Source organism: Mytilus californianus, unplaced genomic scaffold (genome assembly GCF_021869535.1).
Source record: "Mytilus californianus isolate M0D057914Y unplaced genomic scaffold, xbMytCali1.0.p SCAF_29, whole genome shotgun sequence".
NCBI lineage: Eukaryota > Metazoa > Mollusca > Bivalvia > Mytilida > Mytilidae > Mytilus > Mytilus californianus.
In genome coordinates this window covers 605348-625451 of record NW_026262678.1, presented here as the reverse complement: position 1 = coordinate 625451, position 20104 = coordinate 605348, and the positions used below count along the sequence as shown (strand labels likewise).

Here is a 20104-nt window from a genome sequence, read left to right as displayed (position 1 = left end):
CATGTGTTATATTTAGGACAAAACAGCAAAAACTGCTAAAATAGCCTTATTTGGAGATTTTGTCATTACTATTTAGAAATGAGCAACAGTGTTACCCAAAACGATAATTTACTTAACATATTTTTTTCACAAATATGTTAATGCTAGATTTAGATCGAATGCATTCCGTCATCTTTGATTTTAAAATAACATGACACAATCGATCTGGATCTTTGATGAAATGTGTGAGATGAGAGAATGATGAGGAAATAAGAAGAATGGAAAAAAGGAAAACAATTCGTCATAAATTTCATCCGTCCGAAGCGTTTTTCTTGATTTGTTATCATCAGGAACGCTCAAAGCCGAATATTGGAAAGCCAAGGATGTATAAGGACCGACAACATTACAGAGCTATAATCCATAAAGTACCTAAAATTCGTACGACTTTTTTTTCTAATGAATTCGAAAGACAACGATGTTTTATTACATTTAACGACTATTATAAGAAATGAAGAACATTTTTGTGGGATTTAATTTTTTACTTTGTTATAATTTTTACCAATGAAAAGGGAGATAACTAATGAATGTGTTATACATTCACCTTATTTGTTCTGTAGAATGAAAAAGTCCCATGTGCGCATTTTTTTGTTGGTTTCTTCCAAATCACATTATAAGGACTGAACCAAATGTTGTATCTTAGATTATATTGTATAGTTTTCTTTCCATCACATACAATTTGGAATTCCTGATATTACCTACATGCATACACAATCTGACAATTTTGCAAAACCTGTACCATGACAAATCTACCTTGAAATATCGTTTAAGGATAAGGTTGTACCTCACAGTTATTTTTATCAAATACTATGTATGAAATGGCATTTCGAGTCACAAACGTAAGTTTCGACATGTTCATGACGTCATAGTGACATTACAAGCGATTATTCTGTTCTAACTTTCATATGATCTGTTTGGCTAAAGGTATCAATAAAATCAACATAATTAAGAAAGCCTTGGATAGGTTTACTTTTTATTCCTTCTCGGTTGGGCTGATACACATAGCATTATATATTATAAAAAATCGACAATAGAAAAAGACCAAACAGGTTACTCGTCGGAAACATTTTGCATCTTTAACTCATTCGATGACATTCCGTAGGTTTTCAAGCTGCGTATACGATACTTGCTGATAGACTTTAAAATGTTTTTGAACACGCCATAAGTAATAACTTTCATTTTAGATCAGGCGCCCAAACAGATTTAAACCCAAGTCCCTTTTTATTTGAACCGAGTGATAGATGCTGGAGACGCTTATTTGTTGACACAGCCGGCGTCGCTCCTTTTGGATGTTTGATCATTAGTTTACTACTGTCGCCTAACTTAAACATCGTTCTTTTACTGTATAAATTTATAAGTAGTATCTAGCAAGTTTTTTACTGTTGTTGTACTGTTTTTCTAAGAAAAAATGCATGTTGTAGCTACTCCATTCGTTGCGTGAAGCTTTGTCGGTCATAATTGTATTATATAGGAGAGGAATTTATAAAAATGAAAATTCACTCGTTTTCAAATTCTTATAAAACTGTCGTATTGTAATGTTTATGTTAATATTTTCACAATAAAATATTGTTAACACTTACTCTAATTGATGCAATGTTGCATTGGCGTTTGTTTATTTTTTTTTGGCACTTCGGTGTTTCTGTTCTTCCGTTGTTTTCCTCTTGGAGTTGATGTGTCTCCCTTGGTTTTGGTTTGTAACCCGGATTTGTTTTCTGTCAATCGAGTTATGACTTTTGAACAGTGGTATACTACTGTTGACTTTATTAAGATTCCTTAACTTTGCATATTTGTTTTGATTAAAGAAAAAAATCACACAGAATGAACGAAATTTAATGAAGTAATATTGAATACAAACAAATGAAAGTTCAGACAGATATAACACAATCAAAACTAATCTAACATATCCTTTCTTGTTTATGTCAACAATGACCCTGTAATATTTTGAACGTTGGTCCAAATTTTCCGACCCTACAAAGAGCTTTCAAAAGTCGCAGAACGGTTGGCTTTGGGAATTTGTTTTGTCTCCATTTCAATAAGATTCTTCTTGTCTGTTCCAGCAGTTTATTTTTAAAATCACATTGAACCTGTTGCAGGTGAGATAAATCAATCTCTAACTCAATAGCAAGTTGCATGATGCTGTCTCCGATGTGGTTTGCCAAATCATTAAGTGCATTGATTGATGGAATTATGTTCAATGTATCTTCTGACATATCTAAAACAATCAATACAAGTGAAATAACAAATTAATTCCGTCTTACCCATAATACCGACTTTATAAGTGTGTTCGCTTTAGTTGGAGTGTAGAGATCGAATATCCAAGATTGAGTCGACTTAGAATATGTCTCGTATACTGCTAGGTTTTAAAAACCGGCAGGAAATTGATTTTTGAATTGACACAAATAAGAAAATAGTCAGAAGTTGGCATGGTTTGATTCATTTTTTAGACTAATTTCGTGTTGATAACTTTGGTCATTTTCATTATTTAAATATTTTATCGTTGATATTATATTTTTTGTTTTTAATGATTGCTGAACCAAGACAAAATGACCCGCAACAACAGTGCTTTTAGTTATGAATAAAGAACATTTGATTAAAGTTAAAATCATTACTGTCTTTTTTATTTTTCCCGATGTATGATTTTATTCTTAGTTTTGCTTTCTAGTATTCACGTGACTCCTTATGTTAACTTCCGCTCATAAAAAACTGACCGCAACGAAACACCAAAATAGTGTTGAAAGTGAACACCAATCAATCAATATTATGTAAACCCCAAACCAATAGTTTTCTTTTTGTCATAATAACTTTCACCTAGTTTAAAGATTTTACATATTTGTTTTTCAAATCAAATTTGGCGTCAAAGTCACTGTGCAACTACATATTCGAGGGTAATTGGAATCAGATATCGATATTAAATAATTTATAAAGATAGCAGGATTAGTGCCATTGAATGAGCACGAAATTCTTACCTTTCCATTACACCTCAATTCACCTCCGGTATTTGGTTGGGTTATGTTGCTATATTTTTTGTTATTGTTCATTTATTAGTTGTTGTTTCTTTAATGCCATAGTTTTGTCTACATGTATATTTGTTGAATTCATTTGCCCCATATTATCTTATCTGTTTTTCAGTGCAGTTCGTTAATTTCAGGAAGATGTAGAGAAAGTGCCTTAACTTGAAAAAAAAAATACATAGAAAGTAGAAAGCCAAGTAGAAATAAAGAGTCATCTTACCAGATACATCTATCTGAATATCTCTAAACACCTGAAATATATCGTTATGAATATTCGCTGTGATTTAGTCAGATTTCTATAGCAAATAATGATAGAGGCTGTATATAAATACAATACAAAAATATATGTAGAAACAACTAAAACTTTAATGTATTAAACATGCAATCGACAAATCAAAAGATTACCTTATGAAGCTTATCTAACACAGACAGAAAAAGTGTTTTATAGATTACAGATTAAGGAATATTAACGTTGTAATAGGTTGTTGTTTGATTTCAATTGATTTAACGTTGAATAATGGTTTGATCTGTTTTTATTTGGTTTTAAAATTATGACTGTTCGCAATCCGATCCTCTGTGCAACATCGGTCACAGATTTATTTTCTTTCTTTTGTGATAACACATTACTTATTTTCAAGAATTTACTAATGTACCAATAATAGCTTAAATGGAAACAATACCTTCATGAATATAGTTTAGAGACATGTGTCTGTTGTTCAAGACCGTAAGTTTACCTGCATATGCTTTTCGAATGGATTGTAGGCAATCTTTGTAAATAATTGTTACCTACCATATTGTTTTAAAGATGTTCCTGAAATTATTTTGTAATTTTGGAATGGCTGAGTGGCGCATAAATGGCGTAAATGCAAATTTTTAACGTCACAAGGACACGATCGACTATATGTCTAAATAACGATATGAACACTGTTAGATGCAATAATGATTTGCAAAGTGCTGTCATCAACACAATGCACAACACTTCTATCAGGAAAACGTGTTTCAGAAACCGGACCAATTACCGTAATGAGGATTTTCTCATAGTATCTTAGTACCTAGACCGTATAACAGAATATGTCGAATGAAAGTCCGTATTTTAGTTTCCGGACCGTTCCTTAAATTATGCAGATACACGTGTGTTGTTTCCTGTAATCGAGTAATGTGATGTTTAATTAGTGTGTAGTCCCATATCTTATGCAGTAATCAATTGTCACTATGCATTTCAATGTAACGCCATAACTGTGAAAAGCTAAGATTATGTTTACCTGGCAAAGTATATGTGCACCCCGTCCTTTCTTTTCCAAAAGATTAATCAAACCTTCGAAACTGAAATGTTTGTTCTTTATTGTACACGACCATAATGCCATGAATTTTAGATCATTTGGAGGCTGGTGTTGGAATCGGTACTCTAAATCATTCCATTCTTCAACTTGGAACCCTAGCAAAATTGCTATTTCACGGCACTCAACGAGAGGGAGTAAAGCTGCAAGCCTTCTTATATGTTGAGGTAAAGGACACTGTTCCCTTTCTAATTTGCCAAGTCCTATAGGATTGAAAAATAGTGTGTTCCAATCATTTCAAAATGTTTAAAAAACATACCTATTGATCAAAGAGAAAAAAGATCTAAACATTTTAAGCATGCAGAAACGCAAACGGGATCTGTGTCCCATCATTATACGCGATATGTCTCCGTTGATGCGATATCCAGACCTTGCAATCTCTATCATGGTTTCCACGATAAAGACGTGCAGCTGACAAAGAAGTTTCTAAACCAATGCTTGCCTATAAATAGTAAAGTTTAATCGTCCCGTGAAATGTTTTACGGATGCAATCATGTGTTGGTTGACCGTTATGCACTATCCACGTCACAGATAATCATGGATATGTTTTTTTAATTGTCGTAGCCTCACTTCCATCTTTTTTCCTAATTGTGACAACACGATGGATATCACATCAAGACAGCATATTTGAACCGTTTCTGAGAACCCGTATTCATCTTTATTTCTGGTGTGGTTTGTGTTGTTTTCCTCATCTTTTGCATTCATGTAGAGTTTTGTTATCTGTTGGGTTTTTTTTTGCGTTTTTTTTGTGGTTTTTGCCTCTCTTTGACTTTTGAGTTTTGATATTCTCTTTCTATCTTTAGACAATTGTTATGCACGACAAAAAGGTTGAGACATGCACATTTTTATGAAGTCCAAGAGCTATAATTCCGTGAAAATTTTGTCAGATAGAACGAACTAAAATATCATTCTGCGTGTCATCATGTGCATTAAACTTAAAAAAATATATGTCAGGTTTATATCTGCCGGTATAAAAGACCTCGGATAAGATCAATGTTCCTGATTTTTTTAAAATCCAAGGGCCGTCATCTAGAACAAAATGCGAACTTCAAATGTGTTATACTTCACCCTAATATAGAAAATGGAAATATTATCTGCAGGCATGATAGAAAAGTCCGGACCACTATTAGATTAAGTTCAGAATGACAGAATGCTTTTCATGGTCACCATATGAATAAACTTATCATAGATACCAATATAGCTTTCTTGGAGATTCGGATTAAACAGTACAATTGATTACTGAAATTTCAACAGCTGTTATATTCAAAGTATGTTTAAGAACGGAATTAACATTTAAAACGTTAAAGATTTAGTGAAATTATAAATGATACACCTAATTTAATGTTTGAAATATACTTTTAATCTAAGCTGACAATTATCGGTTTCCCATTGATAAAACATATTTTCTCGTATTAGAAATACAAGAACATATATGAATTTTGCTGCTAAATCTAAAGAAAAATCAATAAGCAAGTCCAAACGAATGTCAGCATCGTCAAAGCATCTGAAAGAAGCAAATATAAATCATATAAAGAACAATTTTCATATTCCAAAAGTATAATACATGCCAATGATTTTTCATACATACCCTTGCAAGAACTTGTACAAACATCACATGGTTCCTAGAAAGAAGAATATATGTATTGATAACTGTCAAACATACACTAATGTGTAAAAAGAAGACATCAATTCAAAAATTAATCATAGAATCTCGAATTTTTGTATTTATATACACAACATGCTCACAAAAAAACATATATTTTAGTTTTTAATGACAAATAGTTGTCCTTCATTGGAAGTACAAAATGGATTTTGTAGTACTAGTACATATTTTTTAAAATATGTGTATCAATCTGTAAAAACACTAACTTTAAAGTTATTATACCTTCATTTCAAGTTTTTCCTTTTCTGAGAACCAAGCATTGAGGCTTTTTGTCTCATGTCGCTGTTTGTGTTTTTTGCAAATCCAAGTTGGTTCACCAGTTGATGAAGACATCTCATTGTGATTTAAAAAGCATATACCTGATTTGCAGAATACACCAAACTCGATATTGAACGGTAGAACGGAATTGACACTCGCTGAAATTCCCACGTCGTCGGTCAACCTTGAATAAAATTCGGATATTCTTACTATAGCTGCAGTCAGACACTCCTGGATTGAAGACGCAAGAGTTGAAATTATATCTTCCTTCGTATTTGCATGGATAAGTGACACAATTACCCTATTGGTTTTCACCTGAACTGCTATGTCATGACAACTATCAACTTCGAGGACAGCCAGATCATTGAACAACATTTTTTTTTCTGTTCTTCTTTCCTTATAAGTCTTTATATCCCACGAAGTAATGAAAGAACTAAGAAAGCGATATGACAATGCTGGTGGTATAACCTCCTCAATAAATGTATAAGCCAGTATGATAGAGTTTTTAGAAAGCCATTGCGTTTTTAGGAACATTGTGTCGTTTCCCTTGGTGATCATACAGGGGATCAGAAAGCGAGAAACGTCTTTAAACGGACTGTTCACGTCTCTATAAGTATCTCTTGGAGCAAGTATAACATCAAGATGAACAAGCATCTGAAGAATATATTCTTTGTACGGAAGTATATGCTTGAAAGACTCTTGTTCCCAAAGATAGTAGATATCTTCTCGTTCAATCATTCCAAATTCCTGGAGGTTTTTCAAAATAGTTGAAAATCTCTCCCCTTTTGGCCAGAACTGTTTTTCAGTTACTATGGATCGTAGGACTTCAACTAAATATGCTGGTGATATAATGATGAAATCACGGAGGTTTTCTACATCGAAGTACAGCAGTTTTTCAAGGGAATGTTGTACCTTCAGAAACGTTTCAATCTGTTTCTCTGATAACACCATTGACTTATTTCTTGAATTAAGGACTCTGAGTTGATTACGGGAAATTATATTAGTTCCTTCCTCTGCTTTCTGTGACAACTGTAATTCCAATGGAATCCATCTTGTTGGCATGGCTTCCCCCCACCTGGGATGTTCAGTTGCTCTTTGCATCAGCCTTTCTCTTAGATCTGCAATTTCCGGGTCTTCAGGATTTGTTGCGTCAACGAATATCAACGGTTTAATTTCCAAATGTTTTAAACCAGCATGAGATTCAAACAACTTTTGCAACTTTAGTTCGAGATCATGTCTTCGAGCTTCTCGCGTCCACTGGAATACAAAATAAATTGATGAACATTATTTATCTATTTCGAATCATCGACAATAAATACATTCATCAAAAACATGTCTTTGAATACAATATTTCAGTTTACAGACATTAGTAATGATACAGTTAATAAACGTTGAAAAAAATAGGAACTCCCTGTTCTCTAAGAAAAAAGAAACTCAAAACGACCCTAGACATTTTAAATAAGTTTTTGAATTACCTCGAACCATTTTTCATCTTTATGCGTAGCAACAAAGATAATCCTTGGGAAACCTTTATCTGTCCTTTTGCAATACGTCAAAATTGAGTTGACCCAGTGTATCAGATAAACTAAAATTATACAACACATCATACTATTTCTTTTACAACAACACTACCTATATGAAAAAAAAAACAGTAACACACACGCATCCATTTTTTCCCTCTGAAAATTTTTTTTAAAGAACACTAACATTGAAAATACCTATTTCACAACACGTTTCTAATAAAGAAAGGTTAACAAATCGATTAAAAAATATATATTCGCTGTCAATTTTTATATCAATTTTACTTGTTGTCATTTTAGCAGTATTTTTGAAATTGCAATATAAGCGGGAGGTTTGGCTAGACATAAAACCAGGTTCAACCCACCATTTGTTCTTAAAATGTCCTGTACCAAGTCAGGAATATAGCAGTTGTTGTCTACAGTCCGTTTCTATATTTTGGCGTTTGCTTTTGTTGTTGTTCAGTGTTTCTGTTGTTCCGTTATTTTCCTCTTATAGTTGATGTGTTTCCCTCGGTTTTAGTTTGAAACCCGAATTTGTTTTTGCTTAATCGAATTATGACTATTGAACAGCGGTATATTACTGTTGCCTGTATTTACTTGGTTACACGTTCACTTAAAGCTCAATTTGCCAAAATGCCACAAGCAATTGAAATGTTATGTTTTGAGGATGCGAACCAACACATGAGTGATCATTTGATTTTTTTTTAATCAAAGATAGAATAAAAATCGTGATAATATTAATGTTGCTACGATTTGTCCCTGTGAAAACTGTTAAAATATTTCAAAAATATTCGTTCGAAAATAATTACATTTAATTTGATACATCAATACAATTTACGAATTGACAACCAAAGTCATTAATAATAACCAATCACTGGACAAAAAACTTTATGTAATTAATGTACCTGAAATTGTTGGCTTCCCAAAGTGCCCTGGAAGAAAGTTAAGGTCGGGCATATGCTTGTGTAGATCAATAGAGCCATTAAACATCAATACAAATATGCCTCTGCTTGTGATGAATAGCTGATGAGTCATGTAGTAGTCCTTCTGACCTCCAAAGTCCCAGATGTCTATAGGTACCACCTTCTGTTTATATTTACCTTCCTCCACTGCCTTAACAATCAGCCGGTGAATTTGTCTTTGAGACATACTGTTTGTAATGTTCTCTACCCATTCACTCTCTGCAAGGTTTGTGTTGGTGTTTGATGGTCGTTCACCTGTAAGCTGTTTTTCCTTCATTTTGTCTTCGATTGTATTATATTCTTCTTCATATGTGCCAAGAGATATACAATCACTTGGATAATTATCTAGGTTTTCCCTTTCATGTAATCGGGTAGTAAAAGTATCACCTTCATTTTTATTTTGATTGCCCTCATATTTTTCGACTGGAGATGTCGAACTTTGACGATGCCCATGTACTGTACTTAACACGGGACTGGCTCGTAGAGTAGTTTCATCTAAAGGACTATTGTACACGATTTCCTCTCTTACGGAACTCTTTGCTTCACCGGTGGAAATCGAAATTAGCATGTTTGTCAGTACTTCTGTGATTGCGTTACCTTCAAACATACATTATTTAAATTATTTTTGAAACGCACCAAAATTATCTTAATTCGGTGGTCTGTACAAATCATTTTAATTCAAAATGTAACGACGCACTGTTTAAAAATTCTTCCTACGCCAACTAACATTTTGTCATTTGTTTTACATTTTTTCATGAACAAATTTTGTTTGTTATTGTCAGATAGATAGTATTAAACGACAAATTATTAATCATGATCAGTAGCCGCTCGTCAAAAATAAACAAACATGTACACTATCAGTTCATCAAAACTTGGTCACAATTTAACAGAGACTATCACTAACAACCACATAATTAAACTGTTCCAGAGCGTTGCATCAAACACATACTGTATTCATGTTAATGAGAAGATAAGCCCCACATAAAGAACAAGCTAATTACCAATCGTTGAAATATACAAAAGCACAAACCTTTTGGAAAATATACCCATTCTTTCTTGTCAACGTCCATTCCAGCTCTTCCCTTGTATATCCATATACCATCAGTAGATTGCCTTGTTATTGGCACCTTTTCTCCAACAAGAATTTTCGCTAAGCAGCTTTTTCCGACTGAATATGGACCCACCAAATATACCCTGTTCCAAAAACACTTCTGGAAACTTTCGTGCAATAGGTCTTGTAGTTCACTGACATGTTCAATACCCAGTCCTCTAAGTTCTTTTTTTAGTTCTGGCAGAAAATTTGATACAAATATTAATAGTAGTATTTAGTGGGTACCTTAGGCAACACTACAAAGAAGTGTGCATACTGGAGAAAAACCAGTGACGATACATATTTATGTAATGGTTGAATTAAATGATATAAAAGGTACGGTATATTCATTTTCAACATTATGAAATGTGGTATGGTTGCCAATGAGACAACTGTCCACAAGAGACCAACTGACGACGATAAAAAATAAAAACAACTCTATATAGATTTTGTGCGTCAGACGCATTTGCTGGGTTTACCTTCATCAGGAACGCTCAAAGCCATATATTTGAAAGCCAAGTGTCTATAAAATGTATGCGATAATTGGTCACCGTAGTGGCTTTCAACACTGAGCAAAACCCACACGACAAAACAAGTTATAAAAGGCCCCGACATGAAAAATAACGAAATACAATTTAAACGAGAAGCCAGTGTTCTGATTTGTGTACACAATTATAAACGAAAAAAGTCTATATTTATTTATCTATCCATCCATTTTTCAATATATTAATCCCAGAATACACTTTGAATGATAACACTGAGTTCATTTCAGCATGACAGAGTCTGCAATAAATTTACAATCATTTGTTTTTCAAAAAATAAAACGTTAATATGCATTACAAATAAGTAAATGCCGCAAGAAATATAAAATTATGGATGATTCGAATTACTCGTTGAAACATTACAACACATAATGGACTGCATTTATGTCGAACTGTAATAAGTCAATTGCAAACAATCCCTAACACCATGAAAAAGACACTACTGATTTCTTCATTCAAAACTTACTACAATATTCAACAAAGAAAACTGGTCACCAAAACACAACCTTGATATAAAGAAAGATAAGATTCAAGGAAATGTTGAACCTTTCAAAGACCATGAGTTTTTAAAGGTCGGTTTTGTTCGGTTTGCTCAATGAATTGTGTGTAAAATGTCATTTTAGAATTGTCTTTTATCATTTTTTGGGGATAATGGAAGTATCTGTTTTATTAAACTAATGAGTAAGAACATCAACAAGAGCGGGTATGAACTTTAAATTTGACCCTACTATTGCATATTTCCATCTTAGCGTATAACTTCTTACATGGAAAGCAGGAAAGCTGCTCAACAAAGTCTTGTTATTTATACTAAGACATAAACAAAGCTTTACATGCATATCTAAATGTGAAAATGGACTTTTAAGATGACAAACTACAACAACGAATCGTTTCTGACGTCATTGTGACATCATGCGTGACCGTAATTCACAGAAAAGTTATAGTTTATCAGCTTGTTCATTTATCAATAAGATTAACATGTTTTGTAAAGCATCAACTATTAAATATTGTGCAATTCAAGCGACACAAAGGTATATAATACCTCCTACTTATGGTTTTCCTGCTTCTTAATGTTTGATGATTCATAAAAGGTATGTAGTAGTTGTGTACTTGCTGTATCAATTAATTATATTTTTTGCCAAATTAACGTTCTCTGGGATATAATAACACTAAATACATGCATGAATGAAAAGAATTTAGGGTGTATATGGTAAGCATATCCATTTAGGCTTGGATGTTCGTACATAGTTTAATCAGCTCTTTAAAACATGACATAGATATCATTTTGCTTCTAGTTTTAAGGCTTTGAACGATGCTATTGAAATGGTAATGCCACTATAAACAACTGTCATGCAAATTGGAAGTGAGATAGCTATAAAACCAGATTTAACCAATCAGTATTTCCGGAAAATGCCTATACCAAGACAGGAATATGACAGTTGTTTTCCAATCAGACCGTTGGTTGATATAGTCGAGCGTTATAATTTGTAAGATTCATAATCTTTCCTCTTTAAGAATTAACCACTGAGTTCGGTACTTATGTTAATTCTTTGTTGGAAGATTTTTCATTTCACGTTTCTTGCTGAAATTAAATTAATTAGAAATTCACAGCAGACGATCAAATAACTTTATACATCTACTGACTAATTGATTCTCAACTTGACACAAAATAAAATAAAGGCAATGTGTTTTCAACAATAAAGATATTAGTGTTAAACCTTAACATACGGGCTTCCTGGTGGAGGTGGGTCATGAGGTGCGATTCGGACACAAAGGGTGTTTACAGTGTTGTTTTTGTTTTGTTAACCCTTGTATTTACAGCAAGTTCATTTTTACTTTATCGAGAAAGTGTAAACTATATACGGTATGTACTATCAATGTCACAAACTTTTTTTATTGACGTCATTGTCAAATTTACTACACTTTTTTGTCGGCCTCTTTGTTTTTTGTGTGTTTGTTTGAATGTTTTAGTCAGTTGTGTTGTATGTCTGTGATGCATGTTTACACAGTTTAGGCTGATGGATCCCAATTATTGTCATGCTAACCTATTATGTATGTTTGAGTTGCTTACCTTATTGTATCAACTTAACAGAACTATTGACAACTGTCATACAAGAGGGAGGTTAAGCTAGGTATTTAAACAAGTTTCGTTAAGTGTATGTTTATTTGTTTTTGTTTAAATGTCTTTTTGATCGAGTTAAGCCATTTCAATTGATATTTTATGGTGTGTCTTTTTATGTTGTAATGTTACACTACTGTCTCAGATTAGGGTGAAGGTTGGCGCCTGTTTAAACGTTAAAATCCGCTGCATTTGTATGCACCTGTCCTAAGTCAGGAGCCTGTTGTTCAGTGGTTGTCGTTTGTTGGTGTGGTTCATATGTGTTTCTCGTTTCTTGTTTTTTGTATAGATTATATCGTTGGTTTTTCTGTTTGAATTGTTTTACACTAGTAATTTTGGGACCCTTTATAGCTTGCTGTTCGGTGTGAGCCAAGGCTCCGTGTTGAAGGCCGTACTTTGATTTATAATTGTTAACTTTTTATACATTGTGACTTGGATGGAGAGTTGTCTCATTGGTACTCATACCACATCTTCCTATTATCTATATTAACCAACCATTTTCTTCGAAAAAAGTCTCTACCAAGCCATAAATATGGCAGTTCTTTTTCGTAGATTCCGTTGGTCGATAGCGTTTGAATTTGTCCGTTTTTATGGAGTTCCCCTTTTTGAATTTGCCTTGGAGTTCGAAATTTTTGTTATACTCTTTTATGCTTTATACGGTTTTTCATGGCATGATTCGTTTGACCGTCAATAAATAATCATTTCCAAAATGAGTTTAATTTTGTTTTTGTATCAGCAATAATTTCGTCTATCTTTGCCCGATTATAATGCCAGATAATCTTTGTTTGCCATAATACTATGGTGTCACTTGATGACTAAGATCTGCTTACCGTATTGTTCTGTTCCCATTTTATGTGTGGTATTTTTTTGATAATTGATGTTGGATTTTTTCTTATTATGTTTCTTGTATCAAAGATGCTGTCAATTGCATTTAACGAATGCTATTTCAGTTTTCTATTGGAATCTTTACGATTCCAAAATAAATGAGTTTTGGTTGTTCCGTTTTTGCACCTTTCTTTGTTAAGCTTGAAACTCTTTTTATTCGCTACATTTAAAAGACAAAGTAGAATAGCTGAATTTTTTAAAAATTCAACAAGCTGTTCCATCTACGTCAAATTACATGAACAACATTAGCATGATTAGCAATCACAGAGTTTCATATGTACTTGTTATATATCAACGATTCTAAGCTCACCTGAGTTGTTCAGTTCCTAAAGAAATATAAAACAAAACTTGGAATCCAAGTACTGTATATATGACATTTACAAAATAGACGATTTGACAGATTTACTTATAAGTCGACTACATTTGTTCTTAGATCTCAAACTTCATATTCCCGTATCTAAGAACAGCGGGAATAACAAGAATCGCAGAAAGTATAAAAGTCGGTTTCAAAACACGCTTTTGAGATTACCTTTGCTGTATTTGGCCAAACTTTTAGGAATTTTGGGTCCCCAATGCCATTCAACTTCGTCCTTTTTTTGCCTTTTTTACTTTTTTTTATTCGAGCGTCACTGATGACTCTTTTATAGACGAAACGCGCGTCGGGCGTCCACAATTTTAATCTTGGTATTTATGATGAGTTTATTTATCCTTTTATAAAGGTATATGATAGACAATCCATGCACACACAAAAGGAAAAATTATAACATATTAACTGAATTACTAAAAACATGTTTTGATTACATAATTACTAAACTTGCTAATCCTTACAACGGGGCTATGTTAGCAATCACTCTGAACTTGAAAGCTAAACAAAACTTAATTTTACTATGGGATCTATTTTTTTTTTTTGGTAGAGCATCATCCGTCCGTTTTTCATTCGACTTTTTCATTGCATAACAGCAGTCCATGCAAACTGGCCTTATCTATTCATTTCATGAAACTTACAACGATGCCGTTAAACACTCTAGAAGTTGTTGTTACCATGTTTGTGTCATTTTAGAATAAATTTGTGCACGTGCATTTTGAAATTTCAACATCCTAAAAACATATGTTATATACAAATGGGTGCAGTCCTAATTTGTACAGTCAACATGGAGCAGACTTGTTGACTGCTTTCCAAGTCAACTTACGTAATTTGAAGCAGAAAAACAAGTAAACTTCATTGGCGATAGACCAGACCTAGGTCTGCTTTTTAAGACTGCTGCAGACCTGCAGTCACGAGGACAGGTCTGCTCCAGACCACATATGTGCACATGTCTGCTGTATAATTGATACGTACACATTTTGTAGTCATAGCGTACCAATATAGTTGTTCTTTGTATTATACAATCTATCCTTTATTTTAATTTATTCCCTCATATAATTTTCATAATAAAGTACACATATGGGCAGTTTTGGATGATGGGGTCAAATAGTTGTGAGATCCTGAGATATGAAAACAACTGATTTAAAGTGACGCCGAAGAATTTGAAATCATCACATTTGTCTTAGATTCTAGTTTGAAGTCAAATCTGGCATTACAGAGGAAATAAATCAAGACACTAGTATAAAGCAGACCTTCTACTTTCGGTTGTTATCTTAATTTCAAGTTCAATGGGATATAAAAGATGTAAGCACTCATTGAAAGCGGGTTTATGCGTGACAGAAAATCACCAATATATATGAAAATGAAATTAAAGATCTTCTCTTTTTGTTTTTGATAAGGTTCTAATTTTGAGTAGAAATGTTTTGTATTACCTGTATTATTCTTCTAACGCTTGGTGTTCTTGCTAAATCAAAGACGGTTTTGCCCTAAAATAATTATAAATAAAACATTATAACAACAAAATCAAATGATTTAACCTCGCATGTTATAAGGCATAAAGATTTCAGCGGATGTTTTTTGTTATACTTCAGTTTATTTGCTCGTAAGATAGGTCATAACTTGTTTAAATTCAGGTTATTGTATAGCATTATGAACTGCATTACGTACACATATGTGGATCAGAAGTAAACAAATAAATGTAATAAGTATTTTATTCTAAAAGAAAGCTTAATTAATACATAGTTTTTAAAATGAGTCAGAAAAACTCATAGGGACAAGGTCCTAAAACTGACAGGAACAAAGTCCTAAAACATTTCTGTATATATATTTTGAACACGGCATATATAAGCTTATAAGACTTTCTGATGATCTAAGGATTCTAAAGAGATTATGCAGAATATTTTCGTATTAAACAAGAAAAAGTGTCTTGCTATGCTCTTAAATATGACCTTAGAATATTTTGTTGTACCAAATCTGACGGTTTGCGTCATGTCTTGATTTTTTCCTCGATATTGACGAAGGTGACAAGGCTTATAACTATGTTCCGGCAGATCTGTTATCAGGAGTTCAGTCCTGTTTAAGTACTGCGTATAGTTTGAACATGACACGAGTGTAGCGTATTATTTGAGATATATAAACGTCATACAATAGAGCAACTTGTGTTATACTGCTGGTAAATTGGAAGCTGACAATTCGATTCTTTGAAGTGGTTCATCTGTGTCAATATCGAGGAAAAGATCAAGAGATGATATATACCATTTAGTTTCGGTAGTATACTTAATCTAAAGTCCACTATGTTATATGAGATACATGCAGTCACTGACAATTATTGAGTTATAAATCATCGTCACAACTATCTAGACTTGAAATGAAATAACTTCAGGATGCTTTGTATTTGTCCTTCCATATTCTCTGCATAAATCCTGCGTCATATAAGTACAAAAAAACTATGCTTTATGAGATGATGTAGTCGATCTTTCAAATAAGCATCGGAAATAGCGTATTATTACTTCACAATTGTAAAATTTTAGTTCAAGAAATCGGAGTTGATCATTTAATGATTTTGAAAACCGCAATTGATTGACACCATTGGTTTAATATACCTCATTTTAATGTGTCGAAGGATCATCTTTTACTTTTGAAATAATGGCAGTAAGATCTTTAGATAAACATGTAGTCGAACATTTAACTAACTGGCCATATAACTATATATCGTTAATATATGTACGATACATGAATACTTTTGGAAATACGTTGTTATGACATATAACAGCAACACGTAAAACAAATCAGTGTTTAACAATATAAACATAATGAAGATTATAGAACTTCATTCTATATGTTATCAGGATAACCTCAGGATTTATCTCATTCTAATGAAATGTTATACCCAATCTAATTACAATACATAGTATGTGTCCAAGCTTCGCTCAAAATGATCGGACAACGCTCCGTCCTATTCTATGTTTTAGAAATCTTTTGGAATCCTCTGGTTTTGTCCTAATGATACTAACCTTTAAAAATTTGAATGCTGAAATGTGAGTGGCTGATGTAATGATTACGAGAACAGAAAGGAGAATGGAGTGATGTCAAATCCTTGTAAAAAGTAAAATCACAAAAATACTGAACTCCGAGGAAAATTCAATAGGAAAGTCCGTAATCACATGGCAAAATCAAATGACAAAACACATCAAACGAATGGACAACAACTGTCATATTCCTGACTTGGTACAGGCATTTTCAAATGTAGAAAATGGTGGATTGAACCTGGTTTTATAGCGCTAAACCTCTCACTTGTACGACAGTCTTATCAAATGCCGTTATATTTACATCGATGCGTGAACAAAACAGACATTATAAATAAAATAGTCAAAATATGGTAAGCGAAGTTTGGACACATTATCTGTATTGTAATCAAATTGTGTTTTATTGTGCTTATAAAAAAAACTAAGTATGACACCCAATAATTTTAGAGAATTGATTTATATTTTTCCATAAACAGTACATCACTGCAGGGCTTTACCTCTATATTTTGTATTTATCATTAGAAGGTATGACTCCAGAAGTATTAACATAATTGATTTATATCTCACCACAAGTAGGTACCTTACACTTAAGGACTTTACAATTGGTCCTTTGGAAACAATAGTACAGGTACATTTAATGTTGAAGATGAGAAAATCGTGAAATTGCAAACTAACTGGGGGTTATCTGTACACCTTTTCATCTTGAATATTCGTTAAACGTTTTGGATAGAAACAGTTGTCTGCTCTATGGTCGGGTTGTTGTCTCTTTGACACATTCCCCATTTCCATTCTCAATTTCATTTCATTTATTAGATTGACTTACTTAAGCTTACAAAACGTTTTAAATCGCAGTTTGATTATCAACACAAATAATGTGAACTTCTCTTAGATCTGCATTAAAAGAGGGGCATTATCTGATTTTCAAGTTTTGCAGGAAAAATGTATTTCCAGACAAAAGAGAAAAAAAACAATAATTCTGAAGAAATTCCTTTTAAATTGTTAAAAAAATAATTTGCTTTTCCGCGGTTAAAATGTATTGACCCCCCCCCCCCTAAATAAAAAATACCCCCCCCCAAAAAAAAAAAAAAAAAATGTTTCGATACAATTGGTTTGCTTATTGCTTTATGTAATCGCAGTAATTTCTTAAGTTAACTGGTGAGAAATAAATAACGTTTATATCTAGATTCATAGACTTATTTCAGCTTAAAACTTAGCCGTTGGGAGTTTCTATTCCTATAAGCATCAAACAAGAAAATCCAACTTTGATATGATCGAATCTTTGCAGAAAATAATATTAATTCTTGTTGACCTAAATACAAAATACACTTTCGAAAGCTTTTCTTGTCATATAACACACCCTGGGTTGTCAAGATTGCCAAAAGAAAAATCTTCCTCGGGTCGGACATTTATTTGAACTTATATTCTAATTCGCCAGCTCAAACGAATATAAATTATTTAATAAATAAAACAACACATAAATAGGATAAGTGTGCCTACAGGTGTAGCAGCCTTTAATATTATTTACATTCACAATTCTTCAAACAAAAGTCATTCACTATAATTCAGACAAGCACACTTCCAATCCAATCATATAATAGAATATACAGTAACACAATCAAAAACTATCTACAAAAGAGGAAAAATTCATATTAATATAGTGTAATATATGTATATGCCCACGTTAACAATAACCAACTCATAAAAGGGGTGGGTGGGTGGGTAAACATATAACGAACTGCTGCTACGTTAACTATAGGCAAACTTCGAATAACTTTATTTTCTCAAACGAACCCCTTAAGTAATACTTAATCATGCTTTTCACGAATCTCATGAGCGCATATACCCGTAAAAACCGCATTGCGGGTATATGCCATCCAATCAAATAGAACATAAACACACACCATGTGCTTGATGTAAACACACACACACGTGTTTATAGTAAACAATCACTTGACCGTAACTACGTCATGTGACCAATACCTTTAATAAATATATTTATATTCTAATTCGCCAGCTCAAACGAATATAAATTATTTAATAAATAAAACAACACATAAATAGGATAAGTGTGCCTACAGGTGTAGCAGCCTTTCGAAAGACAAAGAAAGCCAAGCAGATCTGAGCAAAGAATAATACACATATATAGTATATCTATAAAAATTAAATTCCCAAACTTTTAGACACTGTCAGTTTTTCTTTAACATTTTCTCTTACATAGCCATCTTTTGCTTTATCTGAAGCCCATCTACCATGCTTCTTAAATAATCTATCATGAATGCCAGCTGATGCAGCTGCAGTAGCTCCACCTGATCTCAAGCTATGTAATCCAAATTTTGACTTATCTAAACCGATAGATTCCAGAGCTGATAATATAATTTCTCTAACTCTAGTATATGACAAAGGTTTAAAACCTCTCAGTCTATAAGATCTAGATTTTTTACATAAATACATGGATCTAAATATATAATCTGAAGATGATGCATCTATATTGGATAATAACAAATATTTCTCCAACATATTAACAGGGCATGTTTGTGTATCTGTTCTAGCAATTAAAACGTGTGTGCCTTCTCTATAACGATCAGTTTTGCTTTTCTGTATGAGCAAAGAGACATGTGTATCAGCAAATTTTAAATCAGATCTTTTTAAATTTACCATTTCAGAAAATCTTAAAAACCCTGCGTAACTAATAAGACACATACAACAAATTCTAATTTCTATAAGATTGTTACATTCTTTACCATATTTATTAACAATTTTCTTTAAAATATCTGGCGTAATTGGTTCTTTTTTATTTACAATAATAGGTCCAATCTTTCTATGAGCTCCTTCTTTAACCGATATACACAACTGTGAATTACACGGATTAGAAAAGCCAGCTAGTTTGTGAGCCCAGCTTATTGAATAGTATGCTTCTTCAACCTTAGCATACGAGTTAAATGTCTTTGATATGTGTATTAAGTACAATGAAACATAAAAATCTGAAGCTGGTAAAGGTTTAACATAAGAATAGTTATTACAACACTTACAGAAATTATTAAATGCATAAGAGTATTTTCTTTTGGTATTCTCGGCTTTCGAATGGAGACAGAACTCAGGTAGGCAGTTAGATAAAGATGATAAATCTTGGTCAACTGGCTTAGGCAAGGATTTCCAGACTCCACATGAAAAAATATCTGAAAAACGTGCATATCAAATAGAAATATAATCTACTATACTACTACTAGCTTACAATATATTTAAATGACCTTGCCAGATTTATTTTTCACACTGGCCATGTCAGGTGAGACCTTG

At 32.8% G+C, this 20104-nt stretch overlaps 2 protein-coding genes across 2 annotated transcripts in view; both read right to left on the bottom strand.

Annotated features, from left to right (window-relative positions):
* Positions 1-1850: 1850 nt before the first annotated feature.
* LOC127732856 (uncharacterized) lies at positions 1851-11713 on the bottom strand. Its single transcript, XM_052242040.1, has 8 exons — positions 9818-11713; positions 8731-9384; positions 7781-7890; positions 6270-7562; positions 5973-6006; positions 4310-4587; positions 3268-3298; positions 1851-2248 (listed from the first exon to the last, which is right to left on the bottom strand). The coding sequence occupies exons 1-8, from the start codon at positions 9855-9857 to the stop codon at positions 1956-1958; spliced, it is 2733 nt and encodes a 910-aa protein (XP_052098000.1). The 5' UTR covers positions 9858-11713; the 3' UTR covers positions 1851-1955.
* Positions 11714-13192: 1479 nt separating this feature from the next.
* Positions 13193-20104, bottom strand: part of LOC127732854 (serine/threonine-protein phosphatase 6 regulatory ankyrin repeat subunit C-like) — a 30165-nt gene continuing 23253 nt past the window's right edge. The window contains exons 10-11 of the mRNA XM_052242038.1: positions 15218-15271; positions 13193-13746 (exon numbers count right to left, since the gene is read on the bottom strand). Coding sequence (XP_052097998.1) covers positions 13705-13746; positions 15218-15271 — 96 coding nt within the window. The 3' untranslated portion in view covers positions 13193-13704. The remainder of the gene's footprint in view (positions 13747-15217; positions 15272-20104) is intronic.

Bases quoted from the DNA above. Each gene is read 5' to 3' on its own strand.
- LOC127732856 (XM_052242040.1), bottom strand. From the start codon at position 9,857: ATGGACGTTGACAAGAAAGAATGGGTATATTTTCCAAAAG. The intron at 7,891-8,730 runs GTACATTAATTA...GTATAATTTTAG, and splicing joins TGGGAAGCCAACAATTTCAG to TTTATCTGATACACTGGGTC. The intron at 7,563-7,780 runs GTAATTCAAAAA...TTTGTATTCCAG, and splicing joins AAGATGAAAAATGGTTCGAG to TGGACGCGAGAAGCTCGAAG.